General features: G+C 39.0%; 1 protein-coding gene across 15 annotated transcripts in view; it reads left to right on the top strand.

Annotated features, from left to right (window-relative positions):
- PPP2R2B (protein phosphatase 2 regulatory subunit Bbeta) overlaps positions 1-14242 on the top strand; it is a 497691-nt gene that overhangs the window by 245220 nt on the left and 238229 nt on the right. For 5 of the 15 annotated variants that reach the window (XM_071210511.1, XM_071210498.1, XM_058280427.2 and 2 more), the window contains 2 exons: positions 4336-4420; positions 7003-7027. The exons of 7 other annotated variants lie outside the window; for them this stretch is intronic. In XM_071210511.1, the coding sequence (XP_071066612.1) occupies positions 4409-4420; positions 7003-7027 (37 nt within the window). In that variant the 5' untranslated portion in view covers positions 4336-4408. The remainder of the gene's footprint in view (positions 1-4335; positions 4421-7002; positions 7028-14242) is intronic. 3 more of the 15 variants (XM_058280419.2, XM_071210505.1, XM_071210502.1) reach the window with 1 other exon arrangement.

The following is a 14242-nucleotide window of genomic DNA, read 5'->3' as shown; positions in this document are numbered from 1 at the left end:
GAGAAGTAAGCAAAAAAAAAAAAGACTTAAAAAATTAAAGGTAGCTACATCCATTATAATAAGGATATATATAATGATTCCTCATATAAATTTCTACAGGTGTACATACAGAATTCCCTGAATAGAATGGCTACCAAAATATTAAAGATGGTTATCTCAGGCCAATGGAACTTTCAGTAACTTCTACTATTTACCTTTATAATGTCTATAATGTATGACAGTTTAAAAAAAACACGTACATTGTTTACAGGATCAAATATAAAAACAATAAAGCTGTCATTGTTTTGAAAAATATTTCATAGAGTGTCTACTATGCACAAAGAACTAAGCTCTGGGTAAATGTTCACCTAAGTTGTTCCTTTTACTTCAAAGTCACATTACTAACTTTTCAAATAAAAATCAATTTGAACCCCAGAAGAGTGGTAATAAGTGGATACTAGATACCATCAAATTTTGTAACAAGAATCCCTTTCAAGCTCCCAGAAAGGGCATTGACAGTGAGCTTGGCCCTTAGGTTCAGAACCTCTTTGGTCCTTGTGTCTTGGTTCAAACAATAAAGATAAGACAATGTCTCTGACCTCAGCCAACCATTTCAAAAAGGAACCAGGCAAGGGTCTGGATTAGACAGTGAGAATCAATTGCAGTGACGGAAAGCCCATCTAAGGAAAAATGTCCTAGAGACAGCCGGTCAGAGCCTGCCCCACTGTACACGAAGGATCTCACGGTCTGCATTTATTGACACAGAAGGTGGTTTTAATTACCCTGAAGGAATTTCTGGCATGTTTTGCAAAGGCCAGTCTTAAAATATTTAATCAGTGGATTAGTGACAACAAGCCCTACTGGAGAGGTCTGCAAATGGGGCAGTTGGTCAAGTGCAGTGTATGGCTGCAGATGTGGCTGCTAGTGACCGAGCATGAGAACGTTTTATCAGAGAAACCTAAACAGGAAAATGCCACCTCCCACTCAGGAGATGATCTTGGCTTTAGAGAGTATGGTATATTTGATGTCTGAGAAGCCTTGGGTTTTCTTCCCAGTCATTTATCATGATCTGAACAACCTCCATGACCTCTGTTTTTGTTACTGCAAAGTTAACTTGGTAAGATGATGTAGAGCCAGAGTTTGAGGTGATTGCTCAAGCAGTCAGATTTATAGCTCCACAACTAGTGACTTGAAAGAATGAATATGCCTTTCTTATTATAGGCTCAAGGGAAATTTATACTTAGAATAGCATGCTCCTTGCTTTAGTTTTACCTGTTTGGGTTGATAAAAAATATTTGAAGAAAAGAATAGAAATATAACTGGAAAAGCAAGATAATGCCATGACATCATGAAGCTATTTTAATCTGTCCAATAACTTGAGGCGACACAATAGTACAAGAAAAATGTAAGGTCAACAAAGAAGACATTGCCTAAATTTTTTACATTCTTGATCTTCTATCTCTTGGATGAATCTTTCCAATAAGATGTGAAAACAGTCAATAGTACTAAATACTATCTTTTCTTCGTCTCTCCACTCACACTACCCCCATTCCCTAATGTCCCAACTAATCTACATATAGGCCAAATTCTACTCTAGTGAAGACATGGGGCACCTTGAAATCTGACTAAGAACCCAAAGGAGTCTTTGGCACAATGCATGGTCGAGCTGCTGAGACTGTCTCTCTGTCCTGCTCATTGACATAGTAGGTGGGATATTCCTTGTTGCTCACATGGAAAGTTTTCTCAGGCCATTTTTGCCTACATGCCCTGACCTCGGGAATTTCTCAAGCTTACTTACAGGGAAGTAAGGCCAATGGAAATCCCTCTTAACTATCAAAACAATGGAGCAAATAGTTCCACAGATGCATTCTGATATCGGTCAGTTTTAAACCAAGTACCCCTTCCTCTTGCCTTTTAAATTAGTCTGTCAGTAAGCCAGGTGGCTACCCAGGTTAAAATGTTAGGAGCCAAATTGTAGGCGAGGAAGGAGCTACATAAAATATTGATGCCACCATACGTTTATGAAGGCGTTTTAGGTTTCTGTAAAGTGTTTTCACAGCTCTTTTCTACTATGCACAACACATTTTGAAGAGAAAGCTTTATATTCTCAATTTCCTCAATGAGGAAACTGAGTTCCAGTGGAGTAAATAAACTGGCTCATGATCACATAGCTGGTTTGTGTTGGAGCCAAGACTGAGGCCCACATAGTCTGATTCTTTAAAATAGAGCTCTTTTCATGATATTAGAATATTAGATAAATCAGCTTTTCACTGATCTTCCAACCAATTGCAGTCTCACAGTTTCAGGGGGAAAATGTTCATTTTTCCTAACTCTCTAATGGCCGCCAGCATCCTTCCCACCAGGCTCTTCAGGTGAGCAGCAGCTCGGTGACTGCTGAGCTGGGTGTGGGCAGTGCTCATTCCTAAAGTCATTGTGATTATTGCCAAATGGAAAGGTCTGGGACCACAAAGACTCAGAGAGCTAGGGTTTGGTGATTATAAAGATGCGGAGAAGCCAGTGAACTTAGATCTATTTCATAACTGTGTACTTCACCCAAATATTTAACTTACAAATATCTTCCATTTGTAATAAGTAAGAAATTAAGCAAGAAAGACAGTGGATCAATCATCACCAACGCCGTTTTTATCCTTGGAAAAATAAGGGAGGGAAGCTAAATTTACTAAGTTGTTTTTATGTACTATGTACATCTTTTGCCTCGTTTTCATTTAATTATGCGTGGGGGGAGCTATGTAATAGGAAGGTTGGCCTATTACTTAAATTCTCTAACTGAAGTTGCCCGTAGTAAAATCGAGACAATAATAGTAACTAACTTGTTGTAAGGATTGACAGGAGTTGTATAGTTCAGACCTTTACATAGATTGAACATTCAGTAAGGGGTGGTCAGGTTCTCTTGAGTATTTCCAGAGGCCTTGATTTGTCATAAGTACTATTTTCACTGGACCATATAGTCTTTCTTCTCAACCAATCCCTAGGGTTCAAAATTATGCTAGAAAATATACATAATTGGTTAAGAGCACAGACTCAGGAGATGCTGGGTTGGAATCCTGGCTCCACCACTTCCTAGTTCTATGATCTTGGACAAGCTATTTAACCTCCCTAAGCCCTGGTTACAAATAAGGGTAAGGAACAGTACAATGTCGTTTTACAGATGAGGATGGAAGTGCTCACCTCTACGGCTGCTGTGAATGTGACTATGACAAAGCATGTTATGCTCTCAGGGCAGTCCCAAGTACATAGAGACTGTTTAATAATGTCAGGCTGCTATTTTCATGGTTATTATTAGTTACTGATATGTCCTAAAGCATAATCTTTACTGTGGAAAGACAATTGTTTTGACTTAAAAACAGAAGTGTAAGAAGATAACATCCCTACTTTAAACTTTGATCCAGTAGCAGTTCTGGCTGGTGGTGACTGATCCCTTTTGAAATAACAAATGTAGTCTTTTGCTTTGGAATCTGAATATGAAAAAAAGCATTAAGGAAACTAAAGCCATTATTTACCTAATGTACCATCAAGAGGTAGCTATTAACATAATAGTTTGAAATATTTAAAAAATTAATGGTAATAGATTAATTATAGGCTCTTTTTTATATTTGCAATATGTTGAAGCTTACTAATAAGGGTTAACTTTGTTTTGATTTGTTTTAAATCTTGTATCATTAATTTTAGTACTTCTCATGTTGCCTTATTCATAGACTCTCAGAGTATAATTTTATAACTCCGAATACTTCCAGAGAAAGAAACAGAGCTACTTCTAATCAATGTGATGGCCTGTTCCTGTTTATTATTTCTAATCGCTTGAAAAGTGGCCCTATACCAGAGCTGTCTCTGTAGTTTTCACCCATTGCTCTCAGCCCTATGCTATGAAACCTTACTCAAAAAGCTTCGTATCTCCTCCATGTGACACCTCTCTACCTGAAGACAGCTCTCCTAACCACCCCACCCAGCCTCCTCAAACTAATGTACATTAGAACCACCTGAAAGGTTTTTCAAAAACAAATTACTGGGCTCCACCCCCAGAGTTTCTGGTTTAACAGGCCTGGGATGGGGTCTGAGAGTTTGAGTTCTAACAGTTTCCCGGGAGGTTGCTGTTGCTATTGGCTTAGGGATGACACTTGGAGAACCCTTGTGCTATGTCTCTAAAACAGAAGGCAGCACACTTTCAGGTGAGCAGGCTGAAACACCAAAATCTCTGTAGTGTTGGCTGGGTCACTGGATTAATCTGAATTTATGACAGACTGTAGGGGTGTGGGAGTGTGTAAGTCCACATATATATTACCCAAAGTTGAGCATCGTTACCCAGGAGTCTGGACCTGAACCCCATGTTTGTCACAGGAGCCAAGGGAGAACCCAAGACAGAGAATAGTGGCACAAGAATGAAGCATGAATTATCCAGACGAAAGCACCTATGGAAATAAAGGTATTAATGTTATTATTTATACCTACTGTTCTTAATAAAATGGCAATATAGAAGTGTTGAATAGATCCTGTTGCTTAACAATTATTGTACTGTAGGATCCAAACAAAATCATTTGCGTTTGAAAAGAAAGTTAGTGTAGCTAAGAAGCATCATTTGCCCTACTGTTTTAAGAATTAAGACCTCGTTTCAATAGAATTTGTTGATCCATGGGAGTGATACGTTATGACTGGTTATAGGTTAGACAAGAGCAGACCCTGCTTATTGATTCTCAGGAGGTATGTAGAACAGGCCAGTGAACAGGAAGGTAGACTAACTGCTCTAGCAAAGAAAAAGGGGTCAGAAGGCAAAGGAAGAGATCCTAGGAGCATCCTACTTTGTGTTTAATGAAGAATGGAGGATCTCACTAAATCATTTTGGGTGGGAAAAAGCATTTCTAGCCGCCACTATGTAGGAAAAACAAAAACTTCTCACCTGTACGAGATACTCTTAAGTCCTTTCAGTATGACCCTTAAGTAGTTCCACTTGATTTGAAGGAGGCAGCCCAGAGACTCCTTCGACGCCCTTAGAGTCACTTCTGGAGACTTGGTGGTGAGGCTGACTTTATAGCCTCCGCATTTGGCTATTTTTGAGTTCTGGAAAATAAAATTCAGCACGAAAGATCTTTATTTGTATTTGAGGAAAAGCATCCTCAGAGATTCTCCCTTGAGGTAGAGTTTTTGACAGAGGTAGATACGAACTCTGAGTCAGATCAGAAGAGGGAGAAAATATTCCGAAGAAAAGAGCTTCCCTTAAGAGAGGCAGTCGGAAGAAGGAAGGTCCCAAATAAATATTTATCATGGAGCAAATCAAATTAAAAAGGTGGTCAAAGACAAAAGGGGGAAGAAAACAAAGGGTAGATTTATATATTTATATGCACATAAATGAATGTGTATATGTTGATGTATAATCCCCATCAGAGAATATCAAAGATGTGCTAGGCTTTGGTGTCTCCAGGGAATTGTGCAACCTTGGCTGTGTACATTCCTGCTGATTCCATGCAGGTGATATTTCTTAATGTGTTTTTAATATAAGATGATAAAATAAGAGGGTTTGTTTTTAAATAATACCTTGGAGTGTTTGTGGGGGCAGAGTTCAGCTTTTTCCTTGCCATAGAAAAATTACCATTTTTCTCTCTGGCCTATTTTAATTAAGGGTTTATATCTGTTGTAACTTAAATGTACCCTCTTTCATCCCTAACAAGTAATGTTTCAACGCATTCTAATAGGGAATCAATGGGGGGGTTTCAGTTTTATTTGGTTTGCCTTGGATGATGTCACTTTAATGAGAAGACTAGATACCCTTTGTGTGAATTTCCATGAAACATCCAATTTTTATGCCCCCTATACTTCCTCCAAGAGGGAGGAAAAGGAGAATTGAATATTTTGTTATCTGGTCATGTTTTTCTATCTGTATCAGACTCAAAATTTCCCAAAGCACTGAAATAAAAACTGCAAGTGAGACAGGGACAGTTCAGAGTCAGGATTTTAAGAGCTTATATTGGAAGAGACAAGCAAGGACAAACTCCTGCTTTTCATTGTGCCTCATGGAGTCCAAATGTTTCTGAACTCCTATCAAAGTACAAAGACTGTGCCCTTTTCAAAATGCTAAGAAGCTGGTGACTATGTAAGCATTGTGCATAGCTTAGTGAATAAGTATGAGGTGTACACAGGAATGAATGTATTTTTTCTTTAATAGAATGTAAGAGTCACTTCAAGGTTCCCATTTCACAAGTTCAGCTACTTTTTTCAGAGATGGAATCCATTAGAATTTGATTAAAGTTGCCTTGAGTTTTCAACATGAGAACAAGATTCTTATGTAATAGCAGTATATGGTGTGAAGCCAGCCAAGTATGGCTATCTTTTGATTTCTAAAAATGTGCTCCAAAGAAAAATAATAGTTGAATACATGGCTGCAGATGAGAAGAGTCTGGCTTCCATCCTTTCATTAAGTTTTCACTGAGCTCTCACTGTGTGCCTGGTCCTGTGCTCTGCACTGGTGTAGTACACAGACCTGGTCTCTTCCCTTAAGGAATCCATGGTCCATGTGGGATACAGACAGGACAACAGGCACTTGTAATGTATGAGGAGTTCTGTGATAGGACAAGTCCAGGCACTGTGAGATGATGTAAGAGGGCTCACAGGAGGGGTCATGGAGAAGGAGATAGCTAAACTGAGACCAGAAGGACAGGGAGGAATGATTCAGGTGAAGGGGAGACAAATGAAAAGTATCCTAGACAGGGAGAATGGTATGGTCATTTGATAATGGGTTAGTCATAGCTCATTTACTTAGTAGCTGGGTGACTTCAGGAAAACCTGGCAGACTTAGTAATAACCTTAACTTCCTGTTGGGAATGGTGGCATGGTGGGTGGTGGGGGTGATGATGGTGGTAATGATAGAGATGGAGAAGGAAGAGATAAACAATAGCAGTTAATGAGCACTTATGTGCCATGTAGTGTACTAAGTACTTTATAGATGCTAATTACTTTGTTAGGGTTTTATAACTACCTTATGAGGTAGGTGCCAGTATTATCTCTGTTTTACAGATGAGAAAACTGAAGCTTAGAGAGGGTAAGTAACTTGCTTGACTTTACTCTGCTTTATAAGTAGAAAACCCAGGATTTGAAAACCACGTTTTGACTCTGGAGACTGCTTTTTTTTTTTTTAACCATTACTGTGCTATTAATAATTTCTACCCAAACATTTCCATAGGGCTGATGAAAAGACGAGTGAGATAACTGATTGGGAAGGCTTCTTTAGCTTCAATGAACTCTATACTGTTATTGTACATGTTGAGCTAAGGCATGAGTCATTTACTCAGCTAGGTTAAGGTAAACTTAGTTTCAGTAATGTATGTATGGGCTGCCATTGCTTGCCCTGTTAGTAACTCCTCTAGTTCTATGCCCTCAGCATGTTAGTAGTCAAAAGTGGGGTTTCCTGGGGGACTTGTTTTAAGCAATTAGATGGGATGGGCTATGGATTTGCTCCCAAATGGCAATTGTTATGTCAACCACTTCTGAGATCGTTAATCTCTCTTAATCACTCTATGCCCCCTCTGTGACTGCTCAGCACAAAAGGAAATGGACGTTTGGCAATTATCCAGTTCTTTTCAAGAATATTGCTTCTAATATGGATAATCCAAAACCCCAGACTGGACTTTTTTAAGTTCTGGATTACCCAGTTGACCTATGCCTATAAATACTCTATTCTGCCTCCACTGTTTGCCATCTAGACTCTGTTCCGAACACCACCATATTTCTGACAGTCCTCAGTGTGCTCCCTGCACGTTTCTGGACTCTAGTACACAACTGTGTTGTAGGCTTAAGACTGTCTGTATTAGCATCACATAAACAAGTCCTTGTTGCTGGACAATGCATTAGCAATCATTGGGAATTGCCGAGAAGGTTCACAGAGAGGGTTATTTGGCACAAAGAGTATGTCTTCCTACAAAGGAAATGGTTCTGCAGTGGGGAGAACAGGAATTAACCAAATAATGAATTCTACTGCATCATACTTCAATTCCCAAGGCTAATTGTTAGTTTGTTTAAGCCTAGCAAGAGACACCAATAAGGGGGCTTTCCCTTTGGAAGCTTGACTGACCTAGTGTGAATGGCAAGACTGAGTAATTCAAATATACTAGGGAAACGCAAACAGTTTCATTTATTAACGGTCACTAATGACCTCTAATCAGGCGATAATTTGTTATGTTAAAAACAAAGACACAATTAGTTTATTTGTTCAGAAGAGTTAAGAGAAGAATTTATCTGCTGATTGTTCTTCTCCACTGGAGAAAGTAGGCTGGAGCGTTAGTCTTGAGCTGTGGCACCTCAGGCAGCTGTTGTCTGTTCTGGAGATTCTCCCAGCAGCCTTAGACAAAAAGGGCTAAAAGCCTACTGCTCTTGGTATCACTTCTCTTAGACCTTTTCTTTGGGAAAGCAAGTCCCTTCAATTTTAATCATTGTCTTTATTTCACTTCTACCCTGGTCCCATGCTTAACTGGCTGATTTCCTCAAAGCATCATCATTCTTTCAGCAAACATTTCACATATAATCATTGTGGGGCATTTATGTTTCAAACACTATTCTGGACCTCAGGGACTATAATGGTGATCTAACTCCCCATAGACGCCTTTAAGGCTCTCTGTGCCACCAGCTACTCCTTGCATTACCTTTCACTGAAACCAAGTGAAAAATCTCTTGGCACTAGTCAATACTCTGTTGAGATATACACCTTAGAGAAGAAGGTGTCTTGATCATTTGGGAGTGCTTCAAAATTGACAACAGAGATTTTGAGGGGTTATAGTGACTCTATAGAAAGCTTTACCTTGTGTTTTGCCTAGTCTTTAATTTGAGGAAGTGAATGTGTTTAAATTTTTATGGGACATCTTGACACTAAAACATAAAATCCTCTAATACTTCATCAACTGAAAAGAAAATACTGTAATCTGTTTGATACCAGGGAGCAATAAATGGTGCAGGTTAGCCCAGTGGGACATCCAGGCCACTTAAGATCAAGATGAAACAATGGGAATGACCTTACCCATATAGAACACAAATTTCCTTCCTTGTTAGTACTACTAACAATGTGAAATGATTGCATTTATGTTAGTGTGTTGGCTGTCTCCTTCACTTGAAGGTGAGCACGTTTTCTCTATTACCATACAGCCCAGGGTCTAGCACAGTGCCTGGAAAATAATAAATATGTTATAGTAAGTATTTGTTGAATGTTGAATGAAATCCAGGCCGAATGATTAGAACTTGTAATAGCAGCATTTTGGATATTGTGGGGAAAAAAAGCAAAATTATTTGATAACAATGATCTTAAGGGATAGGACTAGTAGTACTGTAGCTGACCTGTGCTGGATAGGATTACTACTTCATATCCCCCTATGCCCATTTCAATGCATTAACAATCCATATGATAAAAGGGGCTTCCTGTTTCTTTGGAAACTACCAAAGCCTGACAGTGGTATTTCTTGTGCCCATCACTAGGGTGACCCATCAAGTATCTGGCATGAAATAGCATTCTTCAGAATCCAAAGGTGAGCTTCATGAGTAGGAAAGCCTTAACAGTGGCATGGGTTGACAGTGTGATCATTGTCCATTCATTTACTGGGCCCTTATTGTGTACCAGGCATGAGGCTGGGTGCCAGATGTACAGGTTGACACATCTCTCTCCTCTGGGGAGATAAATTAATCAAAATCACAACTGTGACAAGCACTGTAATGGAAGAGTTTGTAGTGCTTTGGGAGTATGGAGTAAGAGGATTGGACCTGCACAGAGAAGGCTTCCCTAGTGAAGAATAATTGGGCTAAATTCTGAAGCCTTAGAAGAATCTAGCTGTTGTTGAAGGGGAAGTGGGAGAATGATCCACGTAGACAAAAACAAATGGACTAGGGCCCTATGGTAATAGAGAGGCTGTGTGTTGAGCCAGTGTGGCTCAAGTTCCCAGAGGTGGGCTTAGTCAGAAACCACATCTTGCAGAGCATTGAGGTTATATGAGGCATTTTTGCTTTGTGTCCTGGGAGCAATGAGAAATTGTTAAAATGTTTAATGTGGGGGAGATGGGGAGCTAGTGAACAAATTTGTTTTTCAAAAAGTCATTTTGGCTACAGTGTAGAATAGATTGGAACTGAAATAAACCAGACACAAAGAAAGAAATATTGTATGATTCCACTTATGACATATTTAGAATAAGTAAATTCATAGAGACAGAAAGCAGATTAGAGGTTAGCAAGGGCTGGGGATAGGGTAAATGGGGAGTTATTGCTTAGTGAGTACAGAGTTTCTCTTTGGGGTGATAACTATTCATAATGGGTGGTGGTAATGACAGTAATATTACATATACTATATAATGTATATAATACAACTCAAGTCACTGGATTATACACTGACAAGGGTTAAAATGGCAAAATTTTTGTTACACATATTTGAGCATAATAAATTCTTTAAAAAAAGAACAGATTAAAAGGAGTCCAGAATAGATGTAAGGAAACAAGTAATTCATTCATAAGAAACTGACACAGAATCTACATAACTACATAATATATGCCCATGTGAGGCAGTCCCTGTATAAAGCACATACCTTTCCAAGAGATTCAAAATGAGCCCCTCCACAGTATAATATAAAGACCTCTTCAGATTTCCTCCGTGTCATGCACACACTCTTACCCAGACATAAATTAGCATCATTAATGCAGAGTGTCACCTTAGAGCCCAGTTTCCTTGCAGCTGATACATCACTTTAGCACCTTTCCCTTTGTACTTTACCTTTCGTCTTTAAAGCCTGCTTTCAGGTCTTATTTTCCTTCCCAGAAGGGTGAGATTGGTTTTTCTGCTGTGCTATTAGAGTGATACCCCACTTAAAGTCTAATCTGCTGTGGCTTTGTGCCTGTTTGTCAGGAACTTAGAGAATGTATCAAGACATTATACAGGGTAGAAGCTCTATTTTGACAATGATTATGCCTATTATCTATTTTAATAAATGTAAATTGCTGTGGAGAAACAAACTGTTTTATGCTACTTGAATCCTTTTCAGGGAAGCCTGAATCCCTTTTAAGTGGCTTAGATGTATTACTGTCATTTTTTTTCACTGAGTGGAATGAAAACACTTAAATCAGACCTTTGTTGGTGTACCCTTTTGTACTGTTGCCCTAATAAATTGTTGTGATTTTAGTCTTTGAAATCCATATTTGGTAACATTTGCAAATTTATCTCTAGTTCCTTCCAGAACTGAAATTATTGGTTAAATGCAATAGCAAGCCAACGTGTACATTGTATGTGCCAAACACGGTAGTTGGAAACAACAGTGAATAAGGCACCGATGCTGTCTTTAAGAAGCTTACAATCCTTTCTCACTGTTGGGTGAGAATTTCTAGATAGGCAAGGAAAAGGAGCTAGAGTGATTCATATGATAAAGAATTAGAGTTGGAGACATCAGTAAGAATTCAGTTTAACTTAATATGGATATAGGGAAGCGGATGTGGCTCAATTGATAGAGAGTCTGCTTACCATATGGGAGGTCCAGGGCCTCCTGGCCCGTGTGGTGAGCTGGCCCATGTGCAACACTGCTGCACGCAAGGAGTTTTGTGCCATGCAGGGGTGTCCCCTGCGTAGGGGAGCCCCATGCGCAAGGAGTGCACCCCACATTGAGCCGCCCTGCACGAGAAAAGCACAGCCCACCCAGGAGTGGCGCCTCACACACGGCACCTCACACAGCAAGATGACACAACCAAAAAGAGACACAGATTCCCAGTGCTGCCGAAAATACAAGTGGACCCAGAAGAATATACAGCAAAAGGGCACAGAGAGCAGCCAACGAGGGGTGAGGGAGAAATAAATCTTTAAAAAAATATAGATAGATAGATATAGATGGTTACATATAGAAATATGTATACATATGTGTATATTGGGGAGGGATAGGTTTGTATTCACACCTACATTTCTTTGTTGTGTCAGTTGAGAGGGCCTTAAAGAAAAGACACTCGAGTAGTAGCAGCACACCTAGCATCAGTTTCTAATACCATTCTCTAATAAAAGGAACCAGGGCTCCTTGGAGAAGTGGCGGATTGTAGAATTGTTGCAGGAAATATACAGTAGGAGCCTGTAGGATCTTGCAAAGCCAGAAAGTAAGAAAGTGCTGAAAACAAAACACCTATGTTGATGGACTATGTCAAAGGGACACAGGAGCCAATGAGAATGCTCCCATTGGTCAAAGCTGTAACAAAATAAGGTAGTATTGGATTATAACCCACAGTCCAAAATAAATATCCATGAGATCATGAGTCCATACTGATACATATTAATAGGGGGAAGAGAAATACCTTCTGTGTAAAGAGTTGCAAATAAATTATGTAGCTGCTCCATTCTAAAGGAGGGGGAGAATAACTGTCCACTCTTTCTGTGTATACTACACATCGAGGCTTCCTTCTGAAGAATAGAATGTGATAGGAGGGGAGGAAGAGTAACTTTAGAGTGGAGAAACCTGACAAATACTACTTCATCCAGGTATTCAAGATCAATATCAATAGTCATAAATTGTGTTGGCAGTAGTACCCTTGATACGATGTGAGGAAAATGAAACTTTTCCACAATGATCTTCTTCCCCAAACCCATAACCCTAGTCTAAGTATGAAAACAAAACCACATTAGACAAATTCCAATAAACTATGGACTTTAGTTAATAATAATGTAACAACACTAGTTCATTAATTGAATCAAATGTACCATACGAATAATGTAAGATGTTAATAGGAGAAACTGTGTTGGGGTATATGGGAATTCTCTGTACTGTTTAATTTTTCAGCAAATATAAAACTGTTCTAAAAATAAAGTGTTAATGAGAGAGTAAAATAAAGGAGATGGAATATTATTCTAAGGGCTATGAAGGGTTTTGGGAAAAGGGACTTGTTGATTAAGAAGACTTTTTAACCCTACATCACTGTGTAGGCTGAAGAAAAGATGCAGTAGGTCAAAGATGAAAAAAAGTTTGTTCTGCACACCTCACAAGGTGACTAATGAGAGAAAGATGAGTAAGATGTGAAAGTTCTTTGAAGCATATATAATGATATATGGATGTAAAGTTCTGAAAACTAAACAGAAAAAGGAAATAACTAAAGGTGCCAAACCCAGCTGGCTTTGTTGAGCTCTTCTTTGTAACATAATCTCTTGTTTTCAGTTTCCGGGATGCCTCCTGAATGGAATCTCACATTCTTTTCCAAAATGTATTTAGAATGGAGGTTCCTGGTTTTCCAGATAAGGAGCTGCCTGTTCCTGAAGCTAATGTTCTCAAATGCACTGTGGCATCTTTCTTGGGGCCCTGCTAAGTCTGCGTATGTGTGGAAGAAGTAAGGATCCAGGGAGGATGGGGGTTGGAAATATTTCAGTATATTTTTGAAATCATTATCTCATGGTCAGGATAACTGTGTAAGGTAGATCAAGTAAGCAGAATCTCCATCCAAATTATAGGAAAATAACCTGAGGGTCTGGGAAGTAGATGGTCATGTGGTTAGTTGTTGGCCTTAATAGGCAAAGAGATTATATCTTCTAATGTGCACATTTTGCTTTCTTGTCAGAGAACCCAGTGACTTTTCTGGTATTAATCCAATCCATTCCAAGCCCCCTCTTTTTAGAAATGTATAAAATAAGGTCTGAGCTCATTAGGAATACATTTTTCTTGAGGCTGTTTGAACCCTAATCTTCTACTCTTTATCACTGATGGGGCAAGTGGGGGAGGTACAGTTTCATAATCTTCCTTATTGATAAGGCAATTGGATAGGGCTCCGAAGTAACTGAGTTTATGTACTCCTCCTTGTATAGTGCTCAGTAGGCTACCGCATATGATTAGACGACTAATAAAAAATGATGCCGTTAAGAACCTGGGTGATCATTATTCACTGAGCCTGACACCTGGACAATTTTTAAGCATTGGAACATAGAAAGATCTGTATTTTGAAGGAATTACTTTATACTAATTTACTAATTGAGAGTCTAGGAGCCAAGCCTTGCAACATCATTAGTACTTGGTTGTTATTAGCAGATAAGAAACAGTGAAATCGCTTTTCAAATATCCCCCCCTTTTCCTTGTGTGCTGGTTGGAGTGCAAGTATTTGGAAATGGCCTAAATAGAAATTTAACCTAATAGATTTAGATTACCAATTTTTTATCTTTTGGGGGGTCATGGCATGCCCTTGGAGAATCTAATGAAAGCTATGATTCCTCTTAAAAGGGGGAAAAAATGCTAATATGCCCCAAACATAAAATAGGCCATATAATTTCAGAGATACA

Source organism: Dasypus novemcinctus, chromosome 2 (assembly GCF_030445035.2).
Source record: "Dasypus novemcinctus isolate mDasNov1 chromosome 2, mDasNov1.1.hap2, whole genome shotgun sequence".
Lineage (NCBI taxonomy): Eukaryota > Metazoa > Chordata > Mammalia > Cingulata > Dasypodidae > Dasypus > Dasypus novemcinctus.
Note: the sequence above shows the minus strand (reverse complement) of the source record. Positions and strands in the feature narration are given on the sequence as shown.